Raw genomic sequence first — 27282 nt, forward strand, 5'->3', positions numbered from 1 at the left:
GTGCTAAGCCCAGGAAAGTGGATCCCCTCATTCCCCAAACCCACTGGCCTCATCCCTTCTGGCACAGCATGTGAGGGAGGCATTCCAGGAACCAAAAAGGTTTGCATTCTCTCACTTCTCCCTGCCAGCCCCACCGTGACTGTCCCTTATCCACAGGTGCTCCCGGGCCAGGAAAAGAGGAGCGAGATGAGGTCACTCCCTCTCAGCCACACACAGACACACATCCCACCCCCTCCCTTTTTCAAGACGCCTGAGAAGAGGGAGGGCTAGCACTAAGACCCCTCCCCAGCCCAGGCCTCCCCAGGCAGGGTCCAGCTTCTCTCCCTTCCTGAGCTGGAGCGTGCAGACCACAGATTGGTCTCCTGGAGGTGGCCATCGCTCAGCTAATCCAACCTCCTCCCTGTAAGGTCAGCTTCCTCCTGCATCCTCCCCTTCTGTGACTTGGCTTGAGTAACCCTTAAACGCCCCGGTGTTCACTGCCTCTCAGAGCAAGTTCTTCCCAGCTTACTGGTTCTTCAGTGATGCTTCCTTACAGTCAAGGAAAGTCTACCTTCTGGAGCCCTTTTCTGGAGGCACATGGAGTTAACCCTAACCCTCTTCCGTAAGCTGAAGCTGTGTTTTGAAGACCAGTCATCCCTCTGCTCATGTCTTTCCGCCGTGCTTCATGGAAATAGCTGCTTGGCTGCAAGTCTGCACCTCAGAAGCTCTGGACTGCTGAGCGCTTTCCTGGGTTAAGGGCCATGCTAAAAACTTCACATGCATCATTTCATGTCCTGCTCACTACAACCCTATCATTCTTTCCATTTTACAGATGAGGAACCTGAGGCTCAGAGAGGTTATGGATCTGCCCAAAATCATACAAGGGAATATGGCCAATCCGGGATTCAAACCCAGGTTCATCTGACTCTAAAGTCGAAGCTGTGTCCCTGTATTGGATTACCATCTGCTGCCGGGCCTTGGACAAAATGCTGGACCTCTCTGAGCCTCGGTTTCCTCCTCTGTAGAGTGAGAATAACAGTATCTCCTCACAGAGTTGTTGAGAGGGTTAAATGCCCCTGGCACACAGAAGCTCATTTTCCCAACAATTTCACGTTACACTATCTCCAGACCCCTCTCCATCTCTGTCCCCCTCTCTGGCCATGCTTCTGCTGTGTGCTGTGCCTATGAGGGGCCACACTTCAGCCCACCATGCACAGTGACCCACCTCTCACCGCCCCAAGGAGGGCAACTCCAATACCACCGATTATAACCGTGATTGTCTTCACCCCAGTTGTTCCTCTGGGCTGGGCTCTCGCCTCTAGTACAAACTAGCACTTCACCTACTGCCTGCTGCTGCTAAGTCACTTCAGTCGTGTCCGACTCTGTGTGACCCCATAGACGGCAGCCCACCAGGCTCCCCCATCCCTGGGATTCTCCAGGCAAGAACACTGGAGTGGGTTGCCATTTCCTTCTCCAATGTGTGAAAGTGAAAAGGGAAAGTGAAGTCGCTCAGTCATGTCTGACTCATAGCGACCCTATGGACTGCAGCCTACCAGGCTCCTCCGACCATGGGATTTTCTAGGCGATAGTACTGGAGTGGCTTGCCATTGCCTTCTCCATCACCTACTGCCTAGGCTATAAGAAAGCATTGGTGGGGATCCATTTGGGGGCAGGGCTGCCATCAAGCCAATGATCGGGAGGGTCTAGAGGTGTGAAATGCGACGATTGAAGTTTCACTGACTTTCTGAATGACCTTAGGGGAGTCCCCATCTCCCCCTGGGCCACAGCTTGCCCCTCTGTGAAGTGGACGGGATGAATTAAATGGCTCTGATGACCCTCCAGACATTCTGGATCAGTCATAACACCCTCGGTTCCCTTCTCCTCTCTGCCTGCCCCTTTCTTCCTGTGCATTTGGCCTGCTCCTGTCCCAACCAGGGGTCCACAGAGACACAGAAAGAGTGAGGCTAAGAACTTTGATTTGCTTTATTTAGCCAGTATGGGACCAGGGAGCAAGCTACAGCCAGAGCCAAGGGTGCAGATGGGAGAGCTGGGCCAATCTCGCCCTGGAGTCAGAGGAGCAGGAGGTGGCACTATGAGTCCATTGTACTGATCTCCCTGCAAGAAGAGGGCAAAACATGACAGTGTGAGTGAGTAGTCCTTGTGCTCTCTGGAAATCTCAGGCGCCTTTTCTCCCTCATCCTACACACCCCCATTTCCTGCCCCAGGCATCTGGGCACACAGGACAAAGAACAAAACCCACCTGGGGACCGCTGAGTGGGGAGACCCACACTCCAAGAAGTCCAGCGTGCCTTCTTTGTCTCTTTTCCCATACCTGGGAAGGGAGAGACAGCTGGGACCAGCACTATGCCCAGGTGCCTACCCCTGGGCACCATCCTGCCCAGGGCACAGGGGCCCGGGCCAGACTGTAGAGATGCTCTGCTCCCGAAGAACATGGAAGGGGCTGGGCCTGGGGTCTTGGCTGGGGCCTCTCTCCCGGTCTCACACTCACCTGGGCCTGGTCAGCATGTTGATGTATCTGCGGAGCTCAGCCGCATACTGGGCCATCTGCTCTGGCGTGGCATTGTCCCCCGGATACTCTGGCTCCAGCAGGGCCCCCAGGGCACCCAGGGGTGGCTGCAGCAACAGAGCCACGCACGTGGACAGGAGGAGCAGGAAGAGGCAGCGGTGCGCGGCGGCCATCTGAGGAGCCAGGATCAGGGAGATAGAGGGAGAAGAGAGCCCACCCCGCCCCCCTACCCCTAGCCCATCACCCATTTCTCCAAGCCTGGAGACCAAGGGGCAGAGCAAAGGGCTACTGGGAGCTGATCACCCACCTCCTAGACCCTGCCCTGGAGAGCTCACCAGCCCCCTCTTCAGAGCAGCACAGCAGCTGGAGCTCAGCTAGGGCCTAGGCAAAGCAGAAAAGTATAGCAGAGAAGCGGGGGGTTGGGACTTGGGTAGGAGACCCAGGACTCCAGACACCCAGGGCCTGATGGCTCTGAAGAGGCAGCCACGGGTGAGAGTTGGAGGGGAGGGGCTGTGGGAAGTAGGGGTGCCCCAGCTCCCCTATGGGGTGGGGGCACACAGAAGGAACTTGTGAACCAAGGGGCCGAAAGCCACAGCCTGCGGGTGTGCTGTCCTTCCTCCCCACTTTCCCCCAGCCACTCTGCCAGGGGTAGACATGCAGACGCAGGTCCTGGAGAGGACACCGCAGCCCGTGTCACCAGGAGGTATGGCCACACACACGGACTTGTGTTCACAGCCACCACCTCCTGCCTGGCGCACACTTGCAGGCTTCTAGACAGCAGGCTGCTCTCCCAAGGTGATGGATTTGTCGGTGTAGAGCCAGACCCAAGCAGGACCTCAGGCCTCTGGAGGCCCCCAGCCCTACAAAGCACCACCATCCTTCCACACAACCCACCCCTGGCCCCTCTGAGCCCCCTGGCCCCAGAGCTAGGAGCAGGCTGAGCCCACTTACCCTGAGTCCTGAGCGAGTGGGCACTGGACCAAATCAGTGCCTGCGTCAGGATAGATGGACCCCACCCTGTCCTTGACCATGGCCTTTTTATAGTCCTCAGCCCCCCGAGGCCCCGCCTCCTGTCAGCCTCTCTCCCTCCCCAGCCCTCATCCTCTCCTCCCACCATCTCCCTGGTGGCTTCTACGCCACCACCAGGACCAGGGACAGGAGGGGGACAGGGCAGTGTTGTGGGTGTCACACAGGCAGCATAATGGGTAAAAGTGGGCCACAATCAGTTTCCTGCAGGCCCCCGTCTGCCTTCGGGAGCCAGAGCAGGCTTAGTTCAAGAAGGACGGGGTCCTGGGAATGCAGGATAACTGAAAGGTTCTGATTGCTGAGCTCGGAACAGCCCTGCCTGTCTCCCCAGGATTAACCCAAATAGTCAAGCAGATTCCCTCTGGGCAGAAGATTGAGGCTATGGCTCTGAGACTCCAGGGATGAAGGCTCGAGACTCAGGACTTCCTGTGCATCTGTGATTAGAACAAGATGGAAGGGGGGAGATGCCGCAGTGAACTGGGAAATGTGGAAAGGAGTGGGGACCCAGGTAGGGAGAAGCCTCTCCCTGGGTAGCAGATAGATGCGGAATGAGAACTGGTGTGCCTGTTCTCATTCCTGGGTTCAGGAGCAAAGGAAGGCCAGTATCTGATAGCCATTTCCCAGTACCTCCATTCCAAGATAAAGATAAAAACCAGAATCACTTGTACAGCCTTGAATTTTCTAAAGTGCTCTCAGCTCAATCACCTCAGTGAATTCCTACAACAACCCGTTTTACAGATTCAGAAACTGAGTCTCAGTAATTAGCCTCAAGCCACATAACTACTCAGTGGAGATCCAGAGTTTGAAACAAAGTCTAACTCCAAAATCTGTGCTCTTTTTTTTTTTCGAAGTAAGGCTGTTAAAGTATTGCTATAATTTCCCACTTTTTGACTAAGAAATGTGAGGCTCAGAGAGGCGAGTATACTAGCCCAAGGTCACACAGCTGTCTAAGACTCAAGTTCTGACTTAGATTTCCAACCCCACTAGTGCCAGCAAACCACCCCCGCCTCCCGGCCCTGGTCCCAGGAGCCTCTGAGTCTTCCCTGCTCAGCGTCCTTTCCCCCACCCCTGGCTCCCTCCCCAGCTCAGGGGTAGGAGCACAGCTAACTGTGTCTGAAGGACTCAATGAAGCCCTAGCAGTGGGCAAGGGACTTCCCACCCCTGAGGTTCTGCCATCTCAGACCACAACACCGAAAGAGTGTGTTGGGAGAGGACCAGGGGCAAGGGTGGGGTGGGGATGAGGACTGGAGGTGATGCTGCCCAGATCTAAGCTTTGATTTTCCTCGGCAATGAGGATAAAGGAAGGCTCAGGAGTTGCCAGAGTTCTACCTTCCTCCTCTCAATTATGATTTCTGACAACAAGTACAATAACGCTCCAACCAATTCCACAAAGCAGAATGGAGATCGTTCTATCTCCAAAAGCCCTGCTGGCCCTCCTCTGGGCCTCCGGGTCCAACTTGATAAAATGAGGCTGGTGAATTAGTGGCTGGTCTCCTAGGCGGGCTGGGGCTGCCCAGGTGGCACTAGTGGTAAAGAACGCACCTGCCAATGCAGCAAACATAAGAGATATGGCTTCGGTCACTGGGTCATGGAGATTCCCTGGAGGAGAGCATAGCTACCCACTTCAGTATTCTTGCCTGGAGAATCCCACGGACAGAGGAGCCTGGCGGGTTACAGTCCATAGGGTCGCGAAGAGTTGGACACAACTCAAGCGACTGAGCACACACACACCCCAATCAATAGGCGGGCCTCCAGTGAGGCCGGCAGGGGCTGCAGGCTGCCACCAGGGGGCGCCAGGCTCCAACCATGGTTCAAAGGGCCTGGGCTCCCGCAGGACTCCAGCTGCTGTGGGACCGGTTATGGCCATTACCCAGGTCAGGTCCCAGCCCCTGCGGACAGATGGTAGATCTGGGGATTGGCTCAAAGCTGAGGCCATCTATAGTTGTGTCCTGTCACAGAGGTAAACAGCTTTGTCAGTGCCTACAAAAATCACAGTTACTCTACAAGGTCAGCAGAACCTACAACTTGCATTTTTCTCTTTTGCGATCAAGAGATTCTTCTTCTGGATCCTCTCAGGGACGCTGTGACAACTGAGGAGGAGAGGGCAGTGGACGCGCTTTCTCAACTGTATGGTCACGTCCAGAAGGGGCGATGCTTCCCACTCACCTTCATCTGTTCCCAGGGCTTGCCACGGAGCTCTGCTTCGAGAAGCACCAAGGACGTACCTGCAGACAGACTAAGTGAAAATGGTCCCCCTCCCTTGCCCAACCCCACGCTCTCTGGGACAGGGACAGTGGCCACTGGGCATGTTAGGATGGAGTGAAGGCTGCAGTAAGACCAGGAAAGGAAGACCCCAGAAACACCTGAGATCACAGGGCGAAGGTGGTCCCCACATACGAGACTGCAAAGGCAGGAATGCGATTAGTGTTACATACACCCTCCAAGAATTCCTCCAAAACAGCCTGGGCCAACTCTTAGGCCACTGTCTTATTCTCACACTGGGTTGGCAGTAATGAGGGAGAAGGAAAAGGAAATGATGGCCAGCCCCAGAGACCAGGAACTCAGGGGGTCCCCCATTCCCTAGGGAAACCCTTGGGTTGAGGTTTATCTCTCTCTCTCTCTCTCACACACACACACACACACACACACACCTGGGGTCCTTGTCCCACCCACTCCAGACCAACTCAGGCCCAACTAAGGGCTCAGGTCATTAATCTGAAACCTGGGTTCTGTCCCCACTTCTGTCTACCATGTGGATTCCATCTGCCTCCAGGGTCCCCTGAAGGCTTAGGAGTGCTCAGAAGTCCTCCCTGCCCACAGTGCCTGCAAAAGCAAATCCTGTCATTGTCAGCTCAATTTGTTCCTGAAGAGGAAGTCTTTTCTCTTTCTAAGAGACAGGCTAAACCAATCCATATAATAAATTACTGCAGGAGAGGAATGGTTGAATGGGGAGGAAAGAAAAACTGGGTGTGGGTCAGGTAGGGGCTCTGGATCACATACGGGCTGGATGTGGAAGGAGGGGAGTTTTTCCCTTGGGGTGGCTGGAAGGAAACAGTGTCAGAGTCATTTTGAGATGGGTTAGAAGTGAGTTCTTCCTTGGTGGTTCAGCTGGTAAAGTATCCACCTGTACTAACAAACACATGAAAAAATGCTCAGCGTCACTCATTACAGAGAAATGAAAACCAAAACCACAATGAGGTACCATCTCATGCTGGTTAGAATGGCTGCCGTCAAAAAGTCGACAAACAATAAATGCTGAAGAGGGTGTGGAGAAAAGGGAACCCTCTTACACTCTTGATGGGAATGCAAACTAGTACAGCCACTATGGAGAACAGTGTGGAGACTCTTTAAAAAACTGGAAACAGAACTGTCATACAACCCAGCAACCCCACTGCTGGACATACACACAGAGGAAACCAGAATTGAGAGACACATTGGCCCCAGTGTTCATTGCAGCACTGGCTACAAAAGCTAGGACATGGAAGCAACCTAGATGTACACTGGCAGAAGAATGGATAAAGAAGTTGTGGTACTTATACACAATGGAATATTACTAAGCAATAAAAAAGAATGCATTTGAGTCAGTTCTAATGAGGTGGATGAAACTGAAGCCTGTTATACAAAGTGAAGTAAGTCAGAAAGAGAAACACTAATACAGTATATTAAAGCATATATATGAAATTCAGGAAGATGTTAATGGCGACCCTATAAGCAAGACAGCAAAAGAGACACAGATGTAAGGAATAGACTTTTGAACTCTGTAGGAGAAGGCAAGGGTGGGATGATTTGAGAGAACAGCATTGAAACATGTATATTACCATATGTAGAATAGATGACCAGGGCTAGTTCCATGCATGAAACAGGGCACTCAAAGCTAGTGCTCTGGGACAACCCAGAGGGATGGGGTGAGGAGGGAGGTGGCAGGGGGTTCAGGATAGGGGGACACATGTACACCTGTGGCTGATTCGTGTCAATGTATGGCAGAAACCACCACAATATTATAAAGTAATTTGTCTCCAATTAAAATAAAGAAATTAATTTAAAAGGAAAAAAAAAAAAAGAAGAATCTGCCTGCAATGCAGGGGACGCCAGTTCAATTCCTGGGTCGGGAAGTTCCCCTTGAGAAGGGACAGACTACCCATTCCAGTGTTCTTGGGTTTCCCTGGTAGCTCAGATGGTAAAGAATCCACCTGCAGTGCGGGAGACCTGGGTTCCATCCCTGGGTTGGGGAGATCTCCCGGAGGAGGGCATGGTAACCCACTCCAGTATTCTTGGAGAAGGAAATGGTAACCCACTCCAGTATTCTTGCCTGGAGAATCCCATGGACAGAGGAGTCTGGCAGGCTACAATCCATGGGGTCACAAAGAGTCGGACATGACCGAGTGATTAACACTTTCACTTTTCGGAGTGAGTAGGAGAAGAAAGGAAAAGAAGGGGGCTATTCATAAGCATGTGCCAGGCTGTGTCAAGCTGACCTGTAGACTCAGCCCTCCTACTCACTAGTTCTGATATTCATTAGCCGCGCGACTTTTGGCAGCTTACATCTCTCTGATCCTTAAAATGGTGAACTATTATTATTGAATTGGCCAAAAAGTTTGTTAGAATTTTTCCCTAAACTTATGGGAAAACCCAAATGAATTTTTTGGCCAATCCAATATAAGGTCTGGGGATCCCTATTTCATCAGTGAAGAAATAAATGCAGTGACGTGAAATGACTAGGCCAGTCACACAGCCAGTGAATGACAGACATGGGACTCAAATCCAGATCTTTTGTCTCTGAGGCTTCTGCAGCAACTGTGGGGTTCCTGCCCTTGAAAGACTCATGGTGTAAGATAGAGCTGCTTTTAGGACAACTTGCTATACAGCGCAATAACCAGCACAACTACCCTTTCTCCTTCCCTCCCTTGACAGTGGCTAGAACAGGGATGCAACTATGAGCCAGATGGGTTATCTTCAGTCATTTAGATGAGGGCTTGGGGAGACCACAGAATAGGCAACTGGGCTGTTAACACCCCCATGGGGCAGAGCTGCCATTGCCCCAGATGAAACTCTCATTTTATGTAAGAGAGAAATAAATTTCTTTCTTAAGTAACTTTTAATTACATCTCAAGTTTAAAAGCCAGATCAATACCGTGGCCATATAATGTATGTAAAACAATTAGCTTATTGTCTAACACATAAGTAAGTGCTTTTTTTGGCCATGTTGTGCAGCTTGCAGGATCTTAGTTTCCTGACTAGGGATCAAACCCAAGTCCCTGCAGTGAAGGTGCTGAGTCCTAACCACTGCACCACAAGTGAATTCTCAGTAAGTGCCTTTTTTTTTTAAAGTAACTATTGATATTGGTATCATTAATGTTACATCTAAGGTTCCCTCCAGCTCCAACATTGGTTGAGTCTGATCAGCAGTGGATTAATCATCTCTCAACACTTCCCCCACTGGACTTGAAGCAAACCCATGTCATCTATGGTGAACCAGACATGTCAAGCTGGGCAGAAATTGTCTGTGGCCATATAATTTATACCAGGGGTCTCTTCTATTAGCTTCAAACTGACACACAGCTCTCCCAGCAGACCAACAGATAGGAGACCATGGGCACAAACACAGATTCACATCCTCCCACACCTCCAACCACAAAACGAACCAAAGTTTGTAGCAGCCATTGCATGGTCCCATCCTACCTCTCCTGGGGTTGGGCTGGGGACTTGATCAACTGGTTAGAATGGTTAGAGTAGAGGAGGGAAGACAGGAAGAACTGTGATAGAAAGTGGGTCTCAGAAGGTAGACTGTTGTAGGAAGAGGAAACCAGAGAGAACTAACTATACCCCCAAGCAGTCAGGGCAGACTTCTGGAAGGAGGTAGCCACTACCCTGAAGCTGATCTCCAGACTGAAGAGAGGGAAAGGGATCTACAGCAGGGGGGTGGCCAGGCCAAAGGCTTAGAGCATTGGAGTCTACATGGCCTGTGACCTGACCAGGCCCTCGACCTGCTTCCCTCTCCCACTTCCACCCTACCTTCTGGGAGACTAGAGGGCAGTGCAGGGAAGGAAGGTGGTAGAGCCCCAGGGACCCCAGGGCAGGTAGTGTCTGAGCATGGGCCTCTCCTCCAGCGATGGCAGAGCCAGCTTGAGGCTCCTCTCCCAGAGCCACCTCAGGAGGGCATCCCTCTCATGACCTTGTCCCCAGGACACCGTTCTTGGTGACTTATCTCCTGCGTGTGAATTCAGAAAGGGGAGGGCGGCAGCTGAGAGAAAGGGCAGCCTCCACACTCCCACTGCTCCTGCCCAGGCAATGGGGGTGTTGGAAGTGACCCCCTTCCCCCAGCACACACACCCATCTCACTCCACAAATGACTCTCCCTCCACAGCCCCAGCTGGGGTCCCATCTCCACTCCCAGCCACTACAGCCCCCGGGGTTAGTGATACACCTCCTCGGGGTAACCTGGGGTGTTGGTGCCAAGCCCATTCTCCAGACACTTCCCTCTTTGGGGGATGGCGCAGCTCTGTTCCCAGCTACTCTCCTGGGCTGCCTAGCCTGCTCCTTTCCACACCTTTCACCCTCCAGCAGCAATTCTTCCTGCTCCTCCCTAACCCTTTGGAAAAACTTTCAGCCTGCCCCCACCCCACCCGACTAGAGTGCCAGAGGACACTTGTCTGGGTGCCATCCACTCCTCACGCTGGGGGGTGGCGTTTTCTCATAGTTCAGAGCAGAGAAGGCCCCTCACTCCACCCCAGCCCTGGCCTCGGGTTCCGTTCGTCTCAGGCATCATCTCCTACCCTCTCAGCTCTCTCCCCTCCACCCTCCACGCCCACCTGGATGCCACCTCCACAAAGGACAGGAGACAAGATGTAGAAACGCACCATTCCCAGTTCAGTGAAATTTGCACTTTATTTAGAGGTCAAGGAAGGACCACATCCGGCCCTCCAGTCCAGGGGTGGGGACACGGAGAAAAGGAAAAAAGGACCCCAAATAAGGACTTCAGACCCAGCAAGACTGAGAGGAATCCAGGCTCCGGGGTCAGGAGCAAACGCGGAAATGGGGTTGGTGTCTTAGCACATCTCTCTCTGGAGGCCGTCGGGGTCTTCACCACAGGTAGGCTCCTTCTGGCCTGTAGGAGGGAAAGGAAAGGAGTCATACGGAGCCAAGCTCCGCATCGGATCCGGGTAGGCGAGATTGGGGGAAAGTACTCGGTGGCAGGAGGACCAGGCCGCCTCCCAGGGGACAGGCGTCTGGCGGGGCGCTTTTACCGCGACATGACCGGCCGGTCCTCGCGATCTGGAAAGAGCAGTACGGAGAGAAGAGCTTCTGAGAAGTCGCGTTTCCCAAACCTGCGGGGCGGAGCCGGAGTGGGTGGGGTCGTGTCTGGCCACGCCCCTGGGGCGCCCGGCCCCGCCCACCCGCGCGCGCTCTCACCGCTGCCGAGTGACCAGGTTGAGGTAGCGGCGCAGCGAGGTGTAGTAGCGGTTCAGCTCCTCTGGCGAGGCGTGTTCTCCCGGAGCCTGGGGTTTGGCGGGGTAGGCGTCGACCAGCTCCCCCAGGCAGACGAGCAGGGCCAGCAGCACTGTGGCCATGGCGGGCCACGATCTGCGCCCCGACATCATCTGGAGAGGGGCACTAGTCAGTCCGAGCATCTACTCGGAAGCGGGAAGCTGAGGCTGCCATCTAGCCGAAGCCTCAGCGACCGGTCTGGGGCTGGTTCCCGACCAAGGCTTAGCCACCTGCTGGCTGCGTGTTCTCAGGCACTGCACCATCTCTGGCCTCAGTTTCCTCATCTGTTAAAAGGGCATAAGCCCTGCCTGCCTCCACCAGAAGGGCAGATGGAGGAACCAGACTATGCTGGCAGCAGGGACTTCCTGGCTTTTCTCCTTCCCACTTCTGCTGACCCCCTCCTAAACCAGCTTCTCACCACTCAGTCCGTTTCCACTTTGCTAGCCTCAGTTTCCCCACAAACTAGCCTGGGATCCCCCGACCAGACCATTCCTGGGTCCCAGGCCACTCACAGCAACAGCTCCAGAGGCAGAGTGGTCAGGAGATGGAAGGCCAGAGGAGTCCGAAGGGCTGGACTTCTGCAGGTGGGGCTGTGGCCTCCTCAGCTCAGTGCTTTCCGTGTGGGGCTTATATCCTGGTCTGAAAGGGGAGGGGAACTGGAGGGGGGAGGGCTCTCCTTCCTCACTCCACCCAGGGGCAGATCCCTGAGCTTACATTCAGACAGTAAGTGATGTCTACACCTCCAAGGAGCCAAGGTAGAGCCCCCAACACTTGGATTCAGAGTACCTCTGGACAGGATGCCTAGTCAGAACCCCATCATCACCCTTCAGCACCCCAACAGCAGGTGTAGCCTCCTGAGGAAGTGAACCATTTGGTCTAGATTCCTGGGAAGATCCCTAGGATGAGGGTTGACATTCCTTCTTTCCTAGCCAGTCCATGGTCGGGGAGGGAGGTGCAGGCAGGAGTCCAGATCCATATTTTCCAGCCTGTGGGACCTATGACCACGCCTTCCAAAAGCCAACATTTTTAGCCTCTTCTCCATAATACGTTGACAGGACCTGTGGGGAAAACCTTTTGCTTCTGGAGGCAGGATGGGAGCTATAACCTTGGCTCTTGACCTGCTGTCTGTGAAGTCTTGGAGGAGGGACCCCTCTGGACACTCCACTATGTCTCCCTCTGTTCAAGAGTTGGGAGAGGGGTAGGAGGAGGCAGGAGTCAGTCCCCTCCCCAGAAGCAGCTGAGTCAGCCACCTGTACACCCAGCCTGACACATACACATTCAGGTCCAGCAGGCCTGGCATACAGACCCCTTGCAAGGCAATGTGCCCCCATTTCCATCCAGGGGTCACTTGGGCACAGGTGTCTTGCAGGATTGAGTGATGCCAGGAATGCCCAACAACATGCCACCATCCCTAGCCCATTACAATCTCCACGGGGCTCAGGGTCAAAGATCCTCACCAAGGAAAGGTCTCTTGTTTGCTAAGCACCTGCTGTGTACTGGGCAGTACATGATTTCAGGCACAACAACACAATGAGCTGAGTTTCTCCCCATTTTACAGATGAGGAAACTAATGCTCTGAGAGGTAAGGAAACAATAGCCAAGGTCACCCGGGATTCAAACCAGAGAAAAGGGCTGAGGCTGATCCCAGGGAGAGGCCCACTCAATCATGATGGAAAGCAAGGCTTACTATCTCAGATAACCGTGAGGCTTAGGAGTCGGGCATGAAAGGAGGGGAAGGGAAGCTAAGTATGGGGTCTACCAACCCCATCAGACCCATCTGCCTCCAACAGAAAAAAAGAGCACTACAAGGAAGTCTTCAGTGAACATTTCCAGCTCCCTTTCTCTGCCCTGGCTGGATCCTCCAGTGCTTCCAGACTTCCCATCAGCCCATGAGAGCAGGAGGGACCCTCTTGTTCAGGCCCCTAGTTCTGGGCCAGCCCTTCCACCCTCAGGACAGATGGCCATGGGTGTTATTTTTAGAGCTCTCTCTGGAAGTGGAGCCCACGACTCTCTGAATCACCTTTTTATGGGTTCAGTCACCTGTACTCTCCGGAAATGGCTGCTTATCAGTTAGTTGGGCCCTCTGGGCCCCACACGTCCCAAGAAAGGCCAGGTGGGCACACTGAACATGGATGTGGAAGATGCCCTAAGGATGAGGGGACATGAACCCCATCCTCAGTGTGGGAAGAAAAATCTTTTTTCTTAGGAGGTCGTGTCTAAAGGGTGAGGCCCAACCCTGTTCTCCAGAAATCCCAGGTCACATGCTTGGGGATTCCCTGTCTATGGTGAGAGGAGCAGCAGTTTCACTGGGGAGCCCCCATCTGAGGGCAGAGATACTCCGTCATCCTTGTGCAGCCCCAGCTGGAGTAGTTCCCACAACACTGCTGCTGCTACTGCTAAGTCACTTCAGTCGTGTCCGACTCTGTGTGACCCCATAGACGGAAGCCCACCAGGCTCCCCCGTCCCTGGGATTCTCCAGGCAAGAACACTGGAGTGGGTTGCCATTTCCTTCTCCAACGTGTGAAAGTGAAGTCGCTCAGTCGTGTCCGACCTTTAGCGACCCCACGGACTGCAGCCTACCAGGCTCCTCCATCCATGGGATTTTCTAGGCAAGAGTACTGGAGTGGCTTGCCATTGCCTTCTCCGACAACACACAACACAGGGACAGACAAAAACATGGGAACAAGCCTGTGTCCAGTTTGGAGGGGAAACAGCAGAAATAAAAGAACTCCACTCTTCCAGAGGCCTTGGTTAGACAAAGACAGGTGCTCACCGTAGTGATGGAGAGGGTGGCCACAGAGCTGGTGAGGACAGCTACCGTCCCAGGGGTCAAGGTCTAGACAAGGAGCCTGAAGGCTGAAGGGGTCAGGGATATCTGAGCCAGGGGCTGTGTGCTCTGCTAATACCGCAGCACCAGCTAGGGTGGTGACAGGGTGTTTCTAGCATTCTGACCAAGGCAGAGAGTGATGACATGAGCTGTGAGATGCCCACAGGGAATTTGTGGCATCCCTGGAACCCCCTGATATCTTGGGGAGGGTGGAGTCTGAGGGTAGATGGCAGAGGTTAAGAAGGCATGGGCAAAGGCCCAGATTCAGGTTCAACCTCTCAATAAATCACTTTCCCTTCTACTATTAGAGCAAAAGCAAAAGAGACCAGAAGAGGTCCCTCAGGGTGGGCCAGAAGCCAAACTCCCACTGTACAATTACAGGGCCAGCCAACTGATTCATTAATCACCACTCCCTCATTGAAGAGTATATTAACTTGTTGATTGGTATAGAGGATGTCTCAGCCACCAATCAGTGGGCTCAGCTATCCCCCAACTCACACACCCACCATCATTGACACTTGATTCAGTTGTTATGAGACCTGTCCAGATGGTGGCGAACTGACATCTGAGAGAGGAGAAACTTCCAAATAGCTGTTATTGTAGACTTAGGAGCAGCACCTGCCTCTAACTTGTCCTCAAAGGGAAATGGGGACAGAAACACTGAGGTTCACTTGATCCCCATTCTCGGAATACCTAGCAAGGCCACCCTAGGGATCAAGAAGGCTTATGGACTTGGACCCCTGTTGACCACTGCTCTTGCCCAGTGGGCTCAAGGGCTACTCATCAGGAGAGGGTAGCCCATGCCATTCATCCCTAGAGTCTTAATTTCATATATCCCACCACCTGCCCACCCTCCCCCACACAAGGCCTCTCTCTGATATCCCATCCACTGGGCAGCACTAGTCCATTACCTTCCACCCTCAGGTGGGGCCTCATATCCAAGGGTCTACACACAGCACATGGCCATGTAGTGAGAGTGATCGGTCCTCACTCAACAATCACTTCTTAGGTCCCTGCTATGAACCAGACACTCTTCTAAGCACCAGGGACCGAGCAGTGAACAAACAGGCAAAATCCATACCCTCGTGGAGTTTACATTCTAGTAGCAGATGTCAATTACAAATTGGCACTTGCTGTCTACCACTACAAGGGTTATCATGTGCTGCTGCAGCTGCTGATCTTCAACACCCCCTGAAAGGAGCTCAGGGTGGAGAGCAGAAGTGAGGCACTCTGTGCTCAGGGAAAAACTGACAGAACAGTTCTTCAGATAGATATTTTCAGGAGCCGATTTTATGAGACCAATTCCTCATATATAGAAAAGCACTAAAGTCCTTTGTGGTAACATCTGCCCTTTGTGACTAGCAGAGACTTTCTGTCAAAAAATACATGCTTGACTGTCTGTACCCCCCTTCACCAAATTCACATGTATACGGACCTTCACACACACACACACACACACACACACACACACACACACACACTTCTTTGGAGCAGTTTTTCAGAGCTGTCTGAAATGCTGCCTCAAATAAAACTTAACTCACGAAACTCACATTTGCATTTTCCAATAAGTCAGCTGTTATGGGGACCATGAGGAAGGGACCCAGAGTGGATTTCTGTCTGTTGCTTGAACTCTGTGAGGAGCCAGAGCTCTCATACCAGCAGAGGTCCCTTGTGCCCATCTGCCTCCTTGGAGAGTTCAGACTAATTTGGGTAAGTCTCTCCTGGCACCTCACTCCACTACTCTTGCCTGGAAAATCCCATGGAAGAAGGAGCCTGGTAGGCTGCAGTCCATGGGGTCACGAAGAGTCGGACTGAGGACTTCACTTTCACTTTTCACTTTCACACATTGGAGAAGGAAATGGCAACCCACTCCAGTGTTCTTGCCTGGAGAATCCCAGGGATGGGGGAGCCTGGTGGGCTTCCGTCTATGGGGTCGCACAGAGTTGTACACGACTGAAGCGACTTAGCAGCTGCAGCAGCAGCTCCTGGTTCTCAGATCTGCCATATTGGTTGATGATCCTGAGTTTTATTTAGCAGTGCATAGCAGGTACCTAGGACTTCCCTGATAACTCAGTTAGTAAAGAATGCTTCTGCAATGCAGGAGACCCTGGTTCAATTTCCGGGTCAGGAAGATCCGCTGGAAAAGGGATAGGCTACCCTCTCCAGTATTCCTGGGCTTCCCTTGTGGCTCAGCTGGTAAAGAATCTGCCTGCAATTCGGGAGACCTGGGTTTGATCCCAGCCTTTCCTTAGAGAAGGAAAAGACTACTCAATCTAGTATTCTGGCCTAGAGAATTCCATGGACTATACAGTCCATGGGGTTGCAAAGAATCAGACACGACTGAGTGACAGGTACCTGTCCCACTCCAGTGAAGGATACTGGTGAGGTGGGGTGGAAGGGATGCCAGGGTTTGCTCAGTTGTAAGAAACTAAGTGGTCTGTGCTGAGTGGTGAGGTAAGAGCCTGATCTGATGCTTTTCCTCCATTCGACTGTCTTAATAGAATTTGTTGGAATAAAAGTGAAGATATTACATGAAAGCTCCAAAGAAAAGGGATAAGACTCCTTCCAGCCAGTTATGGCTTTCTCAAGAGACTAAGAAATTTACAGGAGTGGTGGAGGCAGTCCTCATACCATGCAGTAGTCCCATAGGGAAACTTCATTCATTAATTAAAATATTTGCTCATTGGGGGTCACAAACAAGAATTGGACATTCAGTGATCCGAGCACCCATGTTGGTTTTAGACCACCAAAAGGAGAAACTAAGACATGCAAGGGGACTCAGACAACACTAGGGTGACACATGCAGGAGTTATGCTCACAAGCAGCACACTGGCCCATCACACAATTTCACTGGCAAAAATTGTCCCTGACAAATTCAATTTTTCAAATGGGAAGTAGAGCCTCTCAGACACAGAAACAAGGGGCATCAGAAAGCCAGCCTCTAACACACCAGCCAGAGTTATGTATGTGCAAAACTCACAGTCACAAGTATGTAATTAACTGGAAAATTATACTAAAGGATATCTCAACCTAAAATGGCCAAATTGGAGTTTTCAGATATTCTAACATTTCTGTTTTTTGTGCACACAGTTAGAAAAGGCCTAGGATCAAACAGATGGAATGGAATGCTTACTTTGATTGGTACCTAGAAGATTCTAAAAGAGAAATGATAGAGTAACTTCTTTGCAGGAAATCAACAATTAACTGCTTGAAACTATATCAGAACTTGAAAAGGTTGCTAGCACTCGGACTCTGCCTCTCCCTCTGCTCCTCCCACATATGCTCTTCTATCTGAATTGCCTGACCCAGACACTATCTCTTTTTCTCTTCCAATTCTTTCGCCTCTTGCTGTTCCCTTTTCTAGTAAAGGAGGATTTTAAAAAAAATCAGAACTGATTGTAGCTCCCTTTAAGAAGAAACCTATTGAAAAGTTCCGAGTCTCACCCCCAGCCCCGCCGACTGGCCCAGCTGACCCACCGCAGATCTGCCGAAGGCCCGCGGATCTGCCATCCTTTTCTAGTGTGCCATGTCTGGTTCATCCAGCATCACGGCTATGAAAAAAGTGGTTCATCAGCTCCGGCTGGAGGCTGGGCTCAATCGGGTGAAGGTTTCCCAGGCAGCTGAAGATTTGAAACAATTCTGTCTGCAGAACGCTCAACATGACCCTCTGCTGACTGGAGTATCTTCAAGTACAAATCCCTTCAGGCCCTGGAAAGTCTGTTCCTTTTTGTAGTAAGACAAATCTTGACAAGGTTTTCCAAACCACTTTTCATACACCAGTGAATATTCAAAGGAAAGCTAAATTTGAAGCCTGTACAAAAGCCTCTCTGTAACATGCCATACTATCAAACTTCCACTTTTGTCAGTCCTTAATGTCTACCTTTCTGAATATTCATAATTTTCTGTTTCACAAGGGTAATTATTTTATGTATACTGATGGCAGCATACAATAAAATACTCAATATTAAAAAAAGAAGAAGAAACCTATTATAGCAAGAGATAAACCATCCTCAGTGCTTATGTACACACTCTGGACCAAGCAGAACTTAGAACCTTAGTTAAGGAATTTCCCAATCCAAGTCAGGATCCACTGAGATTTGCTAAGGAATTTATATTTAATATATATAATAAGGAATTCAGTTAACCATCCTGACCTACGAGCCTAGGTTTTCAGATCTGTATCAGTTAATACATCTGTTATTTTCTGAAAGCAAAGTGTTAGTTGCTCAGTCATGTCTGACTCTTTGTGACCCCATGGACCGCCTTTGGTTCCTCTGTCCATGGGATTTTCCAGGCAAGAATACTGGAGTGGGTTGCCATTGCCTCCTCCAGGGGATCTTCCCAACCCAGAGATTGAATCCATATCTCCTGTGTCTCCTATGCTCCAAGCAGATCCTTTACCCGCTTAGCCATCAGAGAAGCCATCAGAAAGCGAGGAAATAAAGAAAGAAAGCAGGATGGAAACACCCCTTAATGAATTTTGAACCACAAACTCACACTGAATGCAAGGAATTAGCCAGAAATTGCTCAAACTTACCCCAGAGCTTTTCCCCAAAATTGTAGACTGTACAGAGATTCAGCAGTTCAAGCAAAGATCATACGAATCCACTTTGGACCGTTATGAAAGATGTGAAAAAACCTTTAACTAGCATTCTGATTTGACACCTGAATCATTCTCTAACCACCATAATGAGCCTTTGCTTGACTTCACATTTTTAGATGACTTAGATGAGGATATGGCTACTCTAGGCAAAAGGCACAACTTAGGTTAGTCTGAGTTACACACACTCTTGTTACACAGGCTGACCAACTTTACAAAACCATTAAAAAGAAAGTAAAGGGGCTATCTATGAAAATTATGAACCTTCAATGATGCCAATCAAGTACATAATGCTAGCTGAACTTTAACCTACCCCTGCTTAATTCCCAACCATCAGAGAAAGCCAGATTGAAGGGGGAAAATATATCTCTCTAGAATTCTGACCCTGAGGGAGTAAGTCCTACTAAAAAGACCCTGATTTTCTCTCCCTGTACATTGAGACCAGAGCTCTCAGGATAAAGTATCTTGTCTAGATACTCTCTGATTTCTGAGACTGAGGAAAAAAATTAAAAGAGGGGAGAAAAAATTATTTTAAATTTAACTTCTTCCAATTATTATTTACAACTAGTGAGTCATATTGTGATAACTGCTTCACGACTAAGTTTAGAAAATGGATCTGTGAGATCTCTCCTTGTGTCTGCCTGGATCATTATGTGTCTTTGGAGAACATTGCTGAGGTTAATTTGTCAGTGAGCTCTACCTAGTTGGATTTAAGAAAATTAAGAACTTGTATAAATTCTGAAATATACAGAAGACAACTGGCCAGAGACTTCCTTGTGGTCCAGTGGCTAAGACTCAGCACTCTCAATGCAAGGGATTGCAGTTGGATTTCTGGTCAGGGAACTAGATCCCACATGCTCCAACTAAGTCTTCACATGCCCCAACTAAAGAACACACGTGCCCCAACTAAAACATTCCAACTAAAGATCCCACATGCCACAACTAGAAAAAAGTTCTGCCTGCTGCATGCATGATCAGTTTGCAACGTTATGAACTGTAGCCCTCCAGTCTTCTCTGTCCATGGAATTATCCTGGCAAGAATACTGGAGTGGGTTGCCATTTCCTTCTCTAGGGGATTTCCCAACCCTAGGATAGAAATCACATCTCCTATAGCTCTTGCATTGACAGTCGGATTCTTAACGACTGTACCACCTGGGAAGCCCCCAGCATGCTGCAGTGAACATCAAAGATCCTGCTTGCCGCAACTAAGACCCAGCCCAGCCAAATAAATAAATAAATTAAATAATTAAAGAAAAATATATGCTATGTGACTTCTGAGGCCAGGTCACAAAAGGTAATTATTATGAATTAAAGTGTGTTCTGCTCTCCTCGCTTTCCAATTCATGTGTTGGAATCCTAACCCTCAGTACTTCAGAAATGTGCCATTACTTGGAAATAACGTCACTGCAGATGTCATTCATTAAGGTGAGGTTATACTGGAGTACAGTGAGCTCCTAATCCAACATGGCTATTGTCATTTCAAAAAGAGAAATTTGGACACAGAAGCAGACAGGCATACAGGGAAGACGATGTGAAGAGACATAGGGTAAAGACCCCCATCTAGAAGCCACAGAGAGAAGCCTGGCACACAACCTTCCCTCACAGACCTCCGAAGGAACAAACCCTGCCAACACCTTGATTTCAGACTTCCAGCCTCCAGAACTGTTGTGAAACCACCCAGTTTGTGGGACTTTGTAATGGCAGCCCCAGCAAACTAATAGAGCAAGGCAGTCAACCTCCTGGTTCTCTTGGACCACTAGCTCTAGGAGCCACTGTTGTGTAAGTCCAACCACCCCAAGACATCAGGCTGGAGATGACACATGTAAGTGTCAGTCTGAGCACCCAGCCAACACCCAGCAGAACCCACCAGACATGTGAATGAGCCTTCTTGGGTATCAGACCCAGACAGCTTCTGACAGTTACTGCATGAGACACTCCCAGTCACAATGGTCTAGTCAGGTCCTTCTCAATCCTGACCCACAAAATCATGAGTGAATTACAATGGTTAAGTCACTATGTTTTAGGTTTACTTGTTACATAGCATAGTAAGCAGCATACCTACCCTTTCTCCTTTCCTCCCTCTCTGGTGGCTAAAATACAGATACAGTGATTGTGGACCAGGTGAGCCATCTTCATTCATGTAGATGAGGGCGTCTGGAAGCCACAGAATAGGAAACTGGACTGTTGGACATTCCCAGTGGAGAAGAGCTGCCAACTCCCTGGATACGACTCGCATTTTATGTAAGAGAAATAAAATACTTTCTTGTTTAAGTCATTCTTAATTCTGTCTCAATTATTAAAATGAGATCAATACCCTAGCAATATAATGTATGTAAAACAAATAGCTAGTGTCTAGCACATAAGTAAGTGCTTTTTGTTTCTTTTTTTGGATGAGCTGCACAGCTTGTAGGATGTTAGTTTCCTGACCAGTGATCAAACCTAGACCCCTGCAGTGAAAATGCCAAGTGCTAACAACTGGACCACCAGTGAATTCCCAGCAAGTGCTTTAAAAAAAAAAAAAAAGGTAGCTATTGATATTATCATCATCAATATTACATCTAAGCTTCCCTCTGACCCTTAATATTGGTTGAATCTGATCAGCAATGGATTAACCACCTCTCAACACTCCCCAAAGTGGACTTGAGGCAAGCAAACCCATGTCAAGCTGGGCAGAAATTGTCCGTGGTTATATAATTTATACCAGGGTTCTCATCTACAAGCCTCAAACTGACCACAGCTCTTCCATGCAGACCAACAGACAGAAAACCACGGACACCAACATAGATTCACATCGTCCCACACCTCCAACCACAAAATGAGCCAAAACTTGAGGCAGCCATGGCATGGAGTAGTTTTAGGGGTTGGTTAGAGGAAAGAGGAATAGTGGCAGGAAATGGGTCTCAGATAGTGGAATGCTTTAGGAAGAGGAAACCAGAGAAAAGAACTAACTCTACTTTTCAAAGCAATCAGGGCAGGCTTCTAGGAGGAGGTAGCCACTACCCTGAAGCTGATCTCCAGAATGAAATGACAAAGGGATCTACAGCAGGGGGAGTGGCCAGGCCAAAGGCTTAGAGCCATGGAGTCTATACGGCCTGTGACATGACCAGGCCCTCGACCTGCTTCTGTCTTCCCCTTCCACCCTATCTTCTGGGAGACTAAAGGGCAGTGCAGGGAAGGGAAGGTAGTAGAGCCCCAGGGACCCCAGGGCAGGTGGTGTCTGAGCAGGGGCCTCTCCTCCAGCGATGGCAGAGCCAGCTTGAGGCTCCTCTCCCAGAGCCACCTCAGGAGGGCATCCCTCTCATGACCTTGTCCCCAGGACACCGTGCTTGGTGACTTATCTCCTGAGTGTGAATTCAGAAAGGGGAGGGCGGCAGCTGAGAGAAAGGGCAGCCTCCACACTCCCACTGCTCCTGCCCAGGCAATGGGGGTGTTGGAAGTGACCCCCTTCCCCCAGCACACACACCCATCTCACTCCACAAATGACTCTCCCTCCACAGCCCCAGCTGGGGTCCCATCTCCACTCCCAGCCACTACAGCCCCCGGGGTTAGTGATACACCTCCTCGGGGTAACCTGGGGTGTTGGTGCCAAGCCCATTCTCCAGACACTTCCTTCTTTGGGGGATGGCGCATCTCTGTCCCCAGCTACTCTCCTGGGCTGCCTAGCCTGCTCCTTTCCACACCCTTCACCCTCCAGCAGCAATTCTTCCTGCTCCTCCCTAAGCCTTTGGAAAAACTTTCAACCTGCCCCCACCCCACCCGACTAGAGTGCCAGAGGACCCTTGTCTGGGTGCCATCCACTCTCCTTGCAGGGCGGTAGCGTTTTCTCTTAGCTCAGAGCAGAGAGAGACCCGGCCTGAACTCTGCCCCAGCCCTGACCTCCAGCTCCTTTTGTCTTAGGAGTCATCTTCTACCCTCTCAGCTCTATCCTCCCCTCCACCCTACAACTCCCACCTGGATGCCACCTCCACGAAGGATTAGGTAAAGGAAATAGATAAGCACACTTTTCATTTCAAAGAAAGTTGCACTTTATTTAGGGAACAAGGAAGGACCATTCACAGCCCTCCAGCCCAAGGGAAGGGACACTGAGAAAAGGATTGAGGACCCCACCCCGAACACTCCTCAGACACAGCAAGCCTGGAAAGGAATCCAAGTTCCAAGTTCAGGAGCAAACATGGAAATGGGGTCGGTGCCTTAGCATATCTCTTTCTGGAAGCCGTGGCGGTCTTCACCAGTTAGGCTCACCTGGCCTGCAGCAGGGAAAGGAAAGGAACTAAGCTCGGCGTCGGATCTGGGTAGATGAGACTGGGGTAAAATACTTAGTAGGTGGCGGGGCTAGGGTGGCAGAAGGATCAGGCCGCGCTCCAGGGGACAGCCATGAGGCGGGGCACTTTTACCGCTACTTGACTGGGCGACTCTCGCGATCTTTGAACCATTTGGAGAGGAGAGATTCTAGGAGATTAGGAGGCACAACTCTGTGGGGCGGGGCCAGAGACGGGCGGGGTCATGATTGATCACGCCCCTATCATAGACCCCGCCCCGCCCACCCCGCGCACTCGCTCACCGCTACCGATTGGCCAGCTTGAAATAGTGGCGCAACGAGGCGTGGTGGTGGTTCTGCTTATCCCGTGAGGCTTTTTCAGCTGAAGGCTGGGATTTGGAGTCGGCGTCGACCAGCTCCCCGAGGCAGACAAGCAGGGCCAGCAGCACTGTGGCCATGGCGGGCCACGATCTGCGACCCACCACCATCTGGAGAGGGGCACTAGATTCAACTAGAGCAACTACTCCAGAGGCGGGAGTCTGAGGCTGCCATCTGGTCCAAGCTTCAACGACCTGTCTGGTCGGGCTGGTTCCCGACCAAGGCTTAGCCACCTGCTGGCTGTGTGTTCTCAGGCACTGCACCATCTCTGGCCTTAGTTTCCTCATCTGTTAAAAGGGCATAAGCCCTGCCTGCCTCCACCATGTTTACCCAGAAGGGCAGATGGTGGAACCAGACTCTGCTGGCAGCAGGGACTCCCCGGCTTCTCTGCTTCCCACTTCCGCTGATCCCCTTCCAAACCAGCTTCTCACCACTCAGGGCTAGTTTCCACCATGCTAACCTCAGTTTCCCTACAGAATAGCCTGGGATCCCCCGACCAGACCATTCCTGGATCCCAGGCCACTCACAGCAACAGCTCCAGAGGCAGAGTGGTCAGGAGATGGAAGGCCAGAGGAGTCCGAAGGGCTGGACTTCTGCAGGTGGGGCTGTGGCCTCCTCAGCTCAGTGCTTTCCGTGTGGGGCTTATATCCTGGTCTGAAAGGGGAAGGGAGTTGAAGGGAGGGGGCTCTTCCTCCTTCCTACCCCACCCCACAGCAGATCGCTGAGATTACACTCAGACAATACATGATATCTCCACCTCCAAGGAGCCGAGGAGGGAGCGCCCACACTTGGATTCAGAGTACCTCTGGACAGGATGCCTAGTCAGAACCCCATCTTCACCCTACAGCCCCCCCCACACACACAGCAGGTGTAGCTTCCTAAGAAAGTGAACTATTTGGTCTAGATTCCTGGGAAAACCCCTAGGACCAGGGTTGACATTCTGTCTTTTCTAGCCTGTCCATGGTGAGGGAGAGGAGATGCAAGCAGGAGGCCAGAATATTTTTTCCAGTCTGTGGGACCTGTAGCTGCATCTTCCAAAAGCCAGTCTTTTCAGCCCCTGCTGCATAATATGTGGGAAGAGAACTGAGGAGTGACAAGACCTGTAGGGGAAAAACCTCTTGCTACTGGAGGCAGGATGGGAGCTATAACCTTGGCTCTTGACCTGCTGTCTGTGAAGTCTTGGAGGAGGTACCCCTCTGGACACTCCACTATGTCTCCCTCTGTTCAAGAGTTGGGAGAGGGGTAGGAGGAGACAAAGGTCAGTCCCCTCCCCAGAAGCAGCTGAGTCAGCCACCTGTACACCCAGCCTGACACATACACATTCAGGTCCAGCAGGCCTGGTATACAGACTCCTTGCAAGGCAATGTGCCCCCATTTCCATCCAGGGGTCACTTGGGCACTGGTGTCTTACAGGACTGAGTGGTGCCAGGAGTGCCCAACAACATGCTACCACCCTTAGCCCATTACAATCTCCACGGGGCTCAGGGTCAAAGATCCCCACCAAGGGAAAGACTCCTGTTTGTTAAGCACCTACTGTGTACTGGGTAGTACATGATTTTGGGCACAACAACACAATGAGCTGAGTTTCTCCCCATTTTACAGATGAGGAAACTAATGCTCTGAGAGGTAAGGAAGCAACAGCCAAGGTCACCAAGGATACAAACCAGAAAAAAGGGCTGAGGCTGACCCCAGGGAAAGGCCCACTCAATCACGATGGACAGAAAGGCTTACTATCTTGTATAATCATGGGGCTTAGGAATCAGGTATGGGAGCAGAATTAAGGAAGCTAAGTAAGTATGGGGTCTACCAACCCCAGCCGACCCACCTGCCCATACCACTAAAAGAGAGCAAAAGAGCCAGACTGCCACTCCACAATTACAGGATCAATCTATTGATTCATTAATCACCACTGCCTCATTGAAGAGTATTAACTTGCCGATTAGAGGAGAGGATGTCCTAGCCTTTGATCAATGGGCTCAGCTACCCCACACACACACTCAACGGCATCATTGACCCATGATTCAGTCACTATGAGATATGTCTGGAGGATGGGGGACTGACATCTGTGAGTGGAGAAACTTCTAAATGGTTGTTATTATAGACTTGTATCCAGCACCCGCCTCCAACTTGTCCTCAAAGGGAAGTAGGAACAGAATCACCAGGGTTCTCTTGATCCCCATTTTTAGAATCCCTAGCAAGGCCACCTTAGGGGTCAAGGAGGCCATGGTCTTAGACCCCAGTTGACCATTGCTCTTGCCCAGTGGACTCAAGGGCTACTCATCAGGAGAGAATAGTCCATGCCATCCCTGCCCTAGGTCTTAATTTTGTATATCCCACCACCTGCCCACCCTCCCCTATCTCCCCCACTCTCTGATATCCCACCCATTGAGCAGCACTAGTCCACCAGCTTCCACCCTCAGGCAGGGCCTCATGCCCAAAGATCTAAACACAGCAAATGGCCATGCAGCAAGAGTGACCAGTCCTCACTCCAATGAGCACATATTGGGCCCCTACTCTGTGCCAGACACTCTTCTAAGCACCCAGGACTGAACAGTGAATGAACAGGCAAATCCATACCCTCTTGGAGTTTACATTCTAGTGGCAGGTATCACCTATATGGCACTTGCCATCTGCACTTGACATTTACCTTTACAAGGATTTAAATCATGTACTGTTGCAGCTGCTGACCTTCAACACCCCCCGGAAAGGAATTCAGGTTGAGCAGAAATGAGGCACTCTGTACTCTGGGAAAATCTGGCAGAACAGATCTTCAGATAGTTAGATATTTTCAGGAGCTGATTTTATGAGCCCAGTTCTCATAATCTCCTTATATCTAGAAAAGTATGAAAAATCCTTCATGGTGACAACTGTGTCTTGTGACTAACAGAAACCTTCTGCAGAAAAATATGTGCTTGATCATATGTACTCCCCTTTTACCAAAATCACATACTTACTGAACTTCCCCTCCTACTTCTTTGGAGCAGTTTCTAAGAGCTACCTGAAATGTTGCCTCTGAAGCTATAGTCTTCATTTTGCCCCAGTGTAAGGTAACTTGCAAATCTCATGTTGTGCATTTTTTTTAAAAGTTAGCCCAGGAAATGAATAAACAAGAAATCATGTATTAATAGTATGTCTGATTTCAATAAGTGCTGTAAAGTAATTAGCCTCCAATTAAAATAAATTTTAGAAAGAGAAAGAGAAAATAAGTGCTATAGGAAAAAAAACAAAAAAACCAGGTAAGAAGGATAGAGTGCTGGGTGCAGGGGACTTGTTTTATGTTGGATGGTCAGGGAAGACCTCACCATAAGATGGCATTTGAAGGATGTAAGGAAGCAAACCATGAGTCCACCTTAGGAGGAATGTTCCCAGGTCGGGGAAAGAGCAAGTGCAAAGGCCCTGAGGTTGAAGTCAGGTCGACAGTTTGAGGAATGGTGAGGAGACCTGTAGGGCTGGAGTAGAATGAGCAGTGAGAAGAGTCAGAAGGAGCTGAGCTAGGGAGGCCATTTCAGACCTTGTATCTGTGATTCCTGAAGTTTCACGTGGAACTGGCACATCATGGGCATCTAGGAAATGGTCATTAAATCAATCAATGATTCAATTAGTTAAGATGCATGTGTGCTCAGTCGCTTCACTCATGTCTGATTCTTTGCGACCTATGGACTGTAGCCTGCCAGTCTCCTCTGTCAATAGGATTCCCCAGGCAAGAATACTGGAGTGGGTTGCCATGCCCTCCTCCAGGGGATCTTCCTGACCCAGGGATTGAACCAACGTCTCCTGCGGCTTCTGCATTGCCGGCAGATTCTTTACTGCTGAACCCCCAGGGAAGCCCATTAGTTAAGATAGAGTTGCCTTATAGAGACCAAATAACTGTAGCTTAAATACCACCAAGGTTTATTTTTCTCTGACATAAGAATCCAAGCTGTACACCTGACACTAACATATCATTGCAAATCAACTATGAAATGAACCAAAGTGAAAGTCGCTCAGTCGTGTCCAACCCTTTGTGACCCCATGGACCATACAGTCCATGGAGTTCTCCAGGCCAGAATACTGGAGTGGGTAGCCTATCCCTTCCCCAGAGGATCTTCCCAACCCAGGAATTGAACCAGGGTTACAGGTGGATTCTTTACCAGCTGAGCTACCAGGGAAGCCTTGCCTTAATAGAGACCAAATAACAGTAGCTTAAATACCACCAAGGTTTA

General features: G+C 50.6%; 2 protein-coding genes and 1 pseudogene across 2 annotated transcripts; 1 reads left to right on the forward strand and 2 right to left on the reverse strand.

Annotated features, from left to right (window-relative positions):
* Positions 1-2069: 2069 nt before the first annotated feature.
* Positions 2070-2679, reverse strand: PPY (pancreatic polypeptide). Its single transcript, XM_055397573.2, has 3 exons — positions 2489-2679; positions 2240-2311; positions 2070-2094 (listed from the first exon to the last, which is right to left on the reverse strand). The coding sequence occupies exons 1-3, from the start codon at positions 2677-2679 to the stop codon at positions 2070-2072; spliced, it is 288 nt and encodes a 95-aa protein (XP_055253548.1).
* A 7742-nt stretch (positions 2680-10421) lies between these two features.
* Positions 10422-11130, reverse strand: PYY (peptide YY). The gene is made up of 3 exons (XM_055397587.2): positions 10943-11130; positions 10777-10857; positions 10422-10637 (listed from the first exon to the last, which is right to left on the reverse strand). Exons 1-3 carry the CDS (start codon positions 11128-11130, stop codon positions 10613-10615), a joined length of 294 nt encoding a protein of 97 aa, XP_055253562.1. The 3' UTR covers positions 10422-10612.
* A 6240-nt stretch (positions 11131-17370) lies between these two features.
* Positions 17371-17675, forward strand: LOC148774755 (guanine nucleotide-binding protein G(I)/G(S)/G(O) subunit gamma-5 pseudogene; annotated as a pseudogene).
* The last annotated feature ends 9607 nt before the right edge of the window (positions 17676-27282 follow it).

This window comes from Moschus berezovskii, chromosome 20, assembly GCF_049115385.1.
Source record: "Moschus berezovskii isolate FMDL1 chromosome 20, NW_MosBer_1.0, whole genome shotgun sequence".
Classification (NCBI taxonomy): domain Eukaryota; kingdom Metazoa; phylum Chordata; class Mammalia; order Artiodactyla; family Moschidae; genus Moschus; species Moschus berezovskii.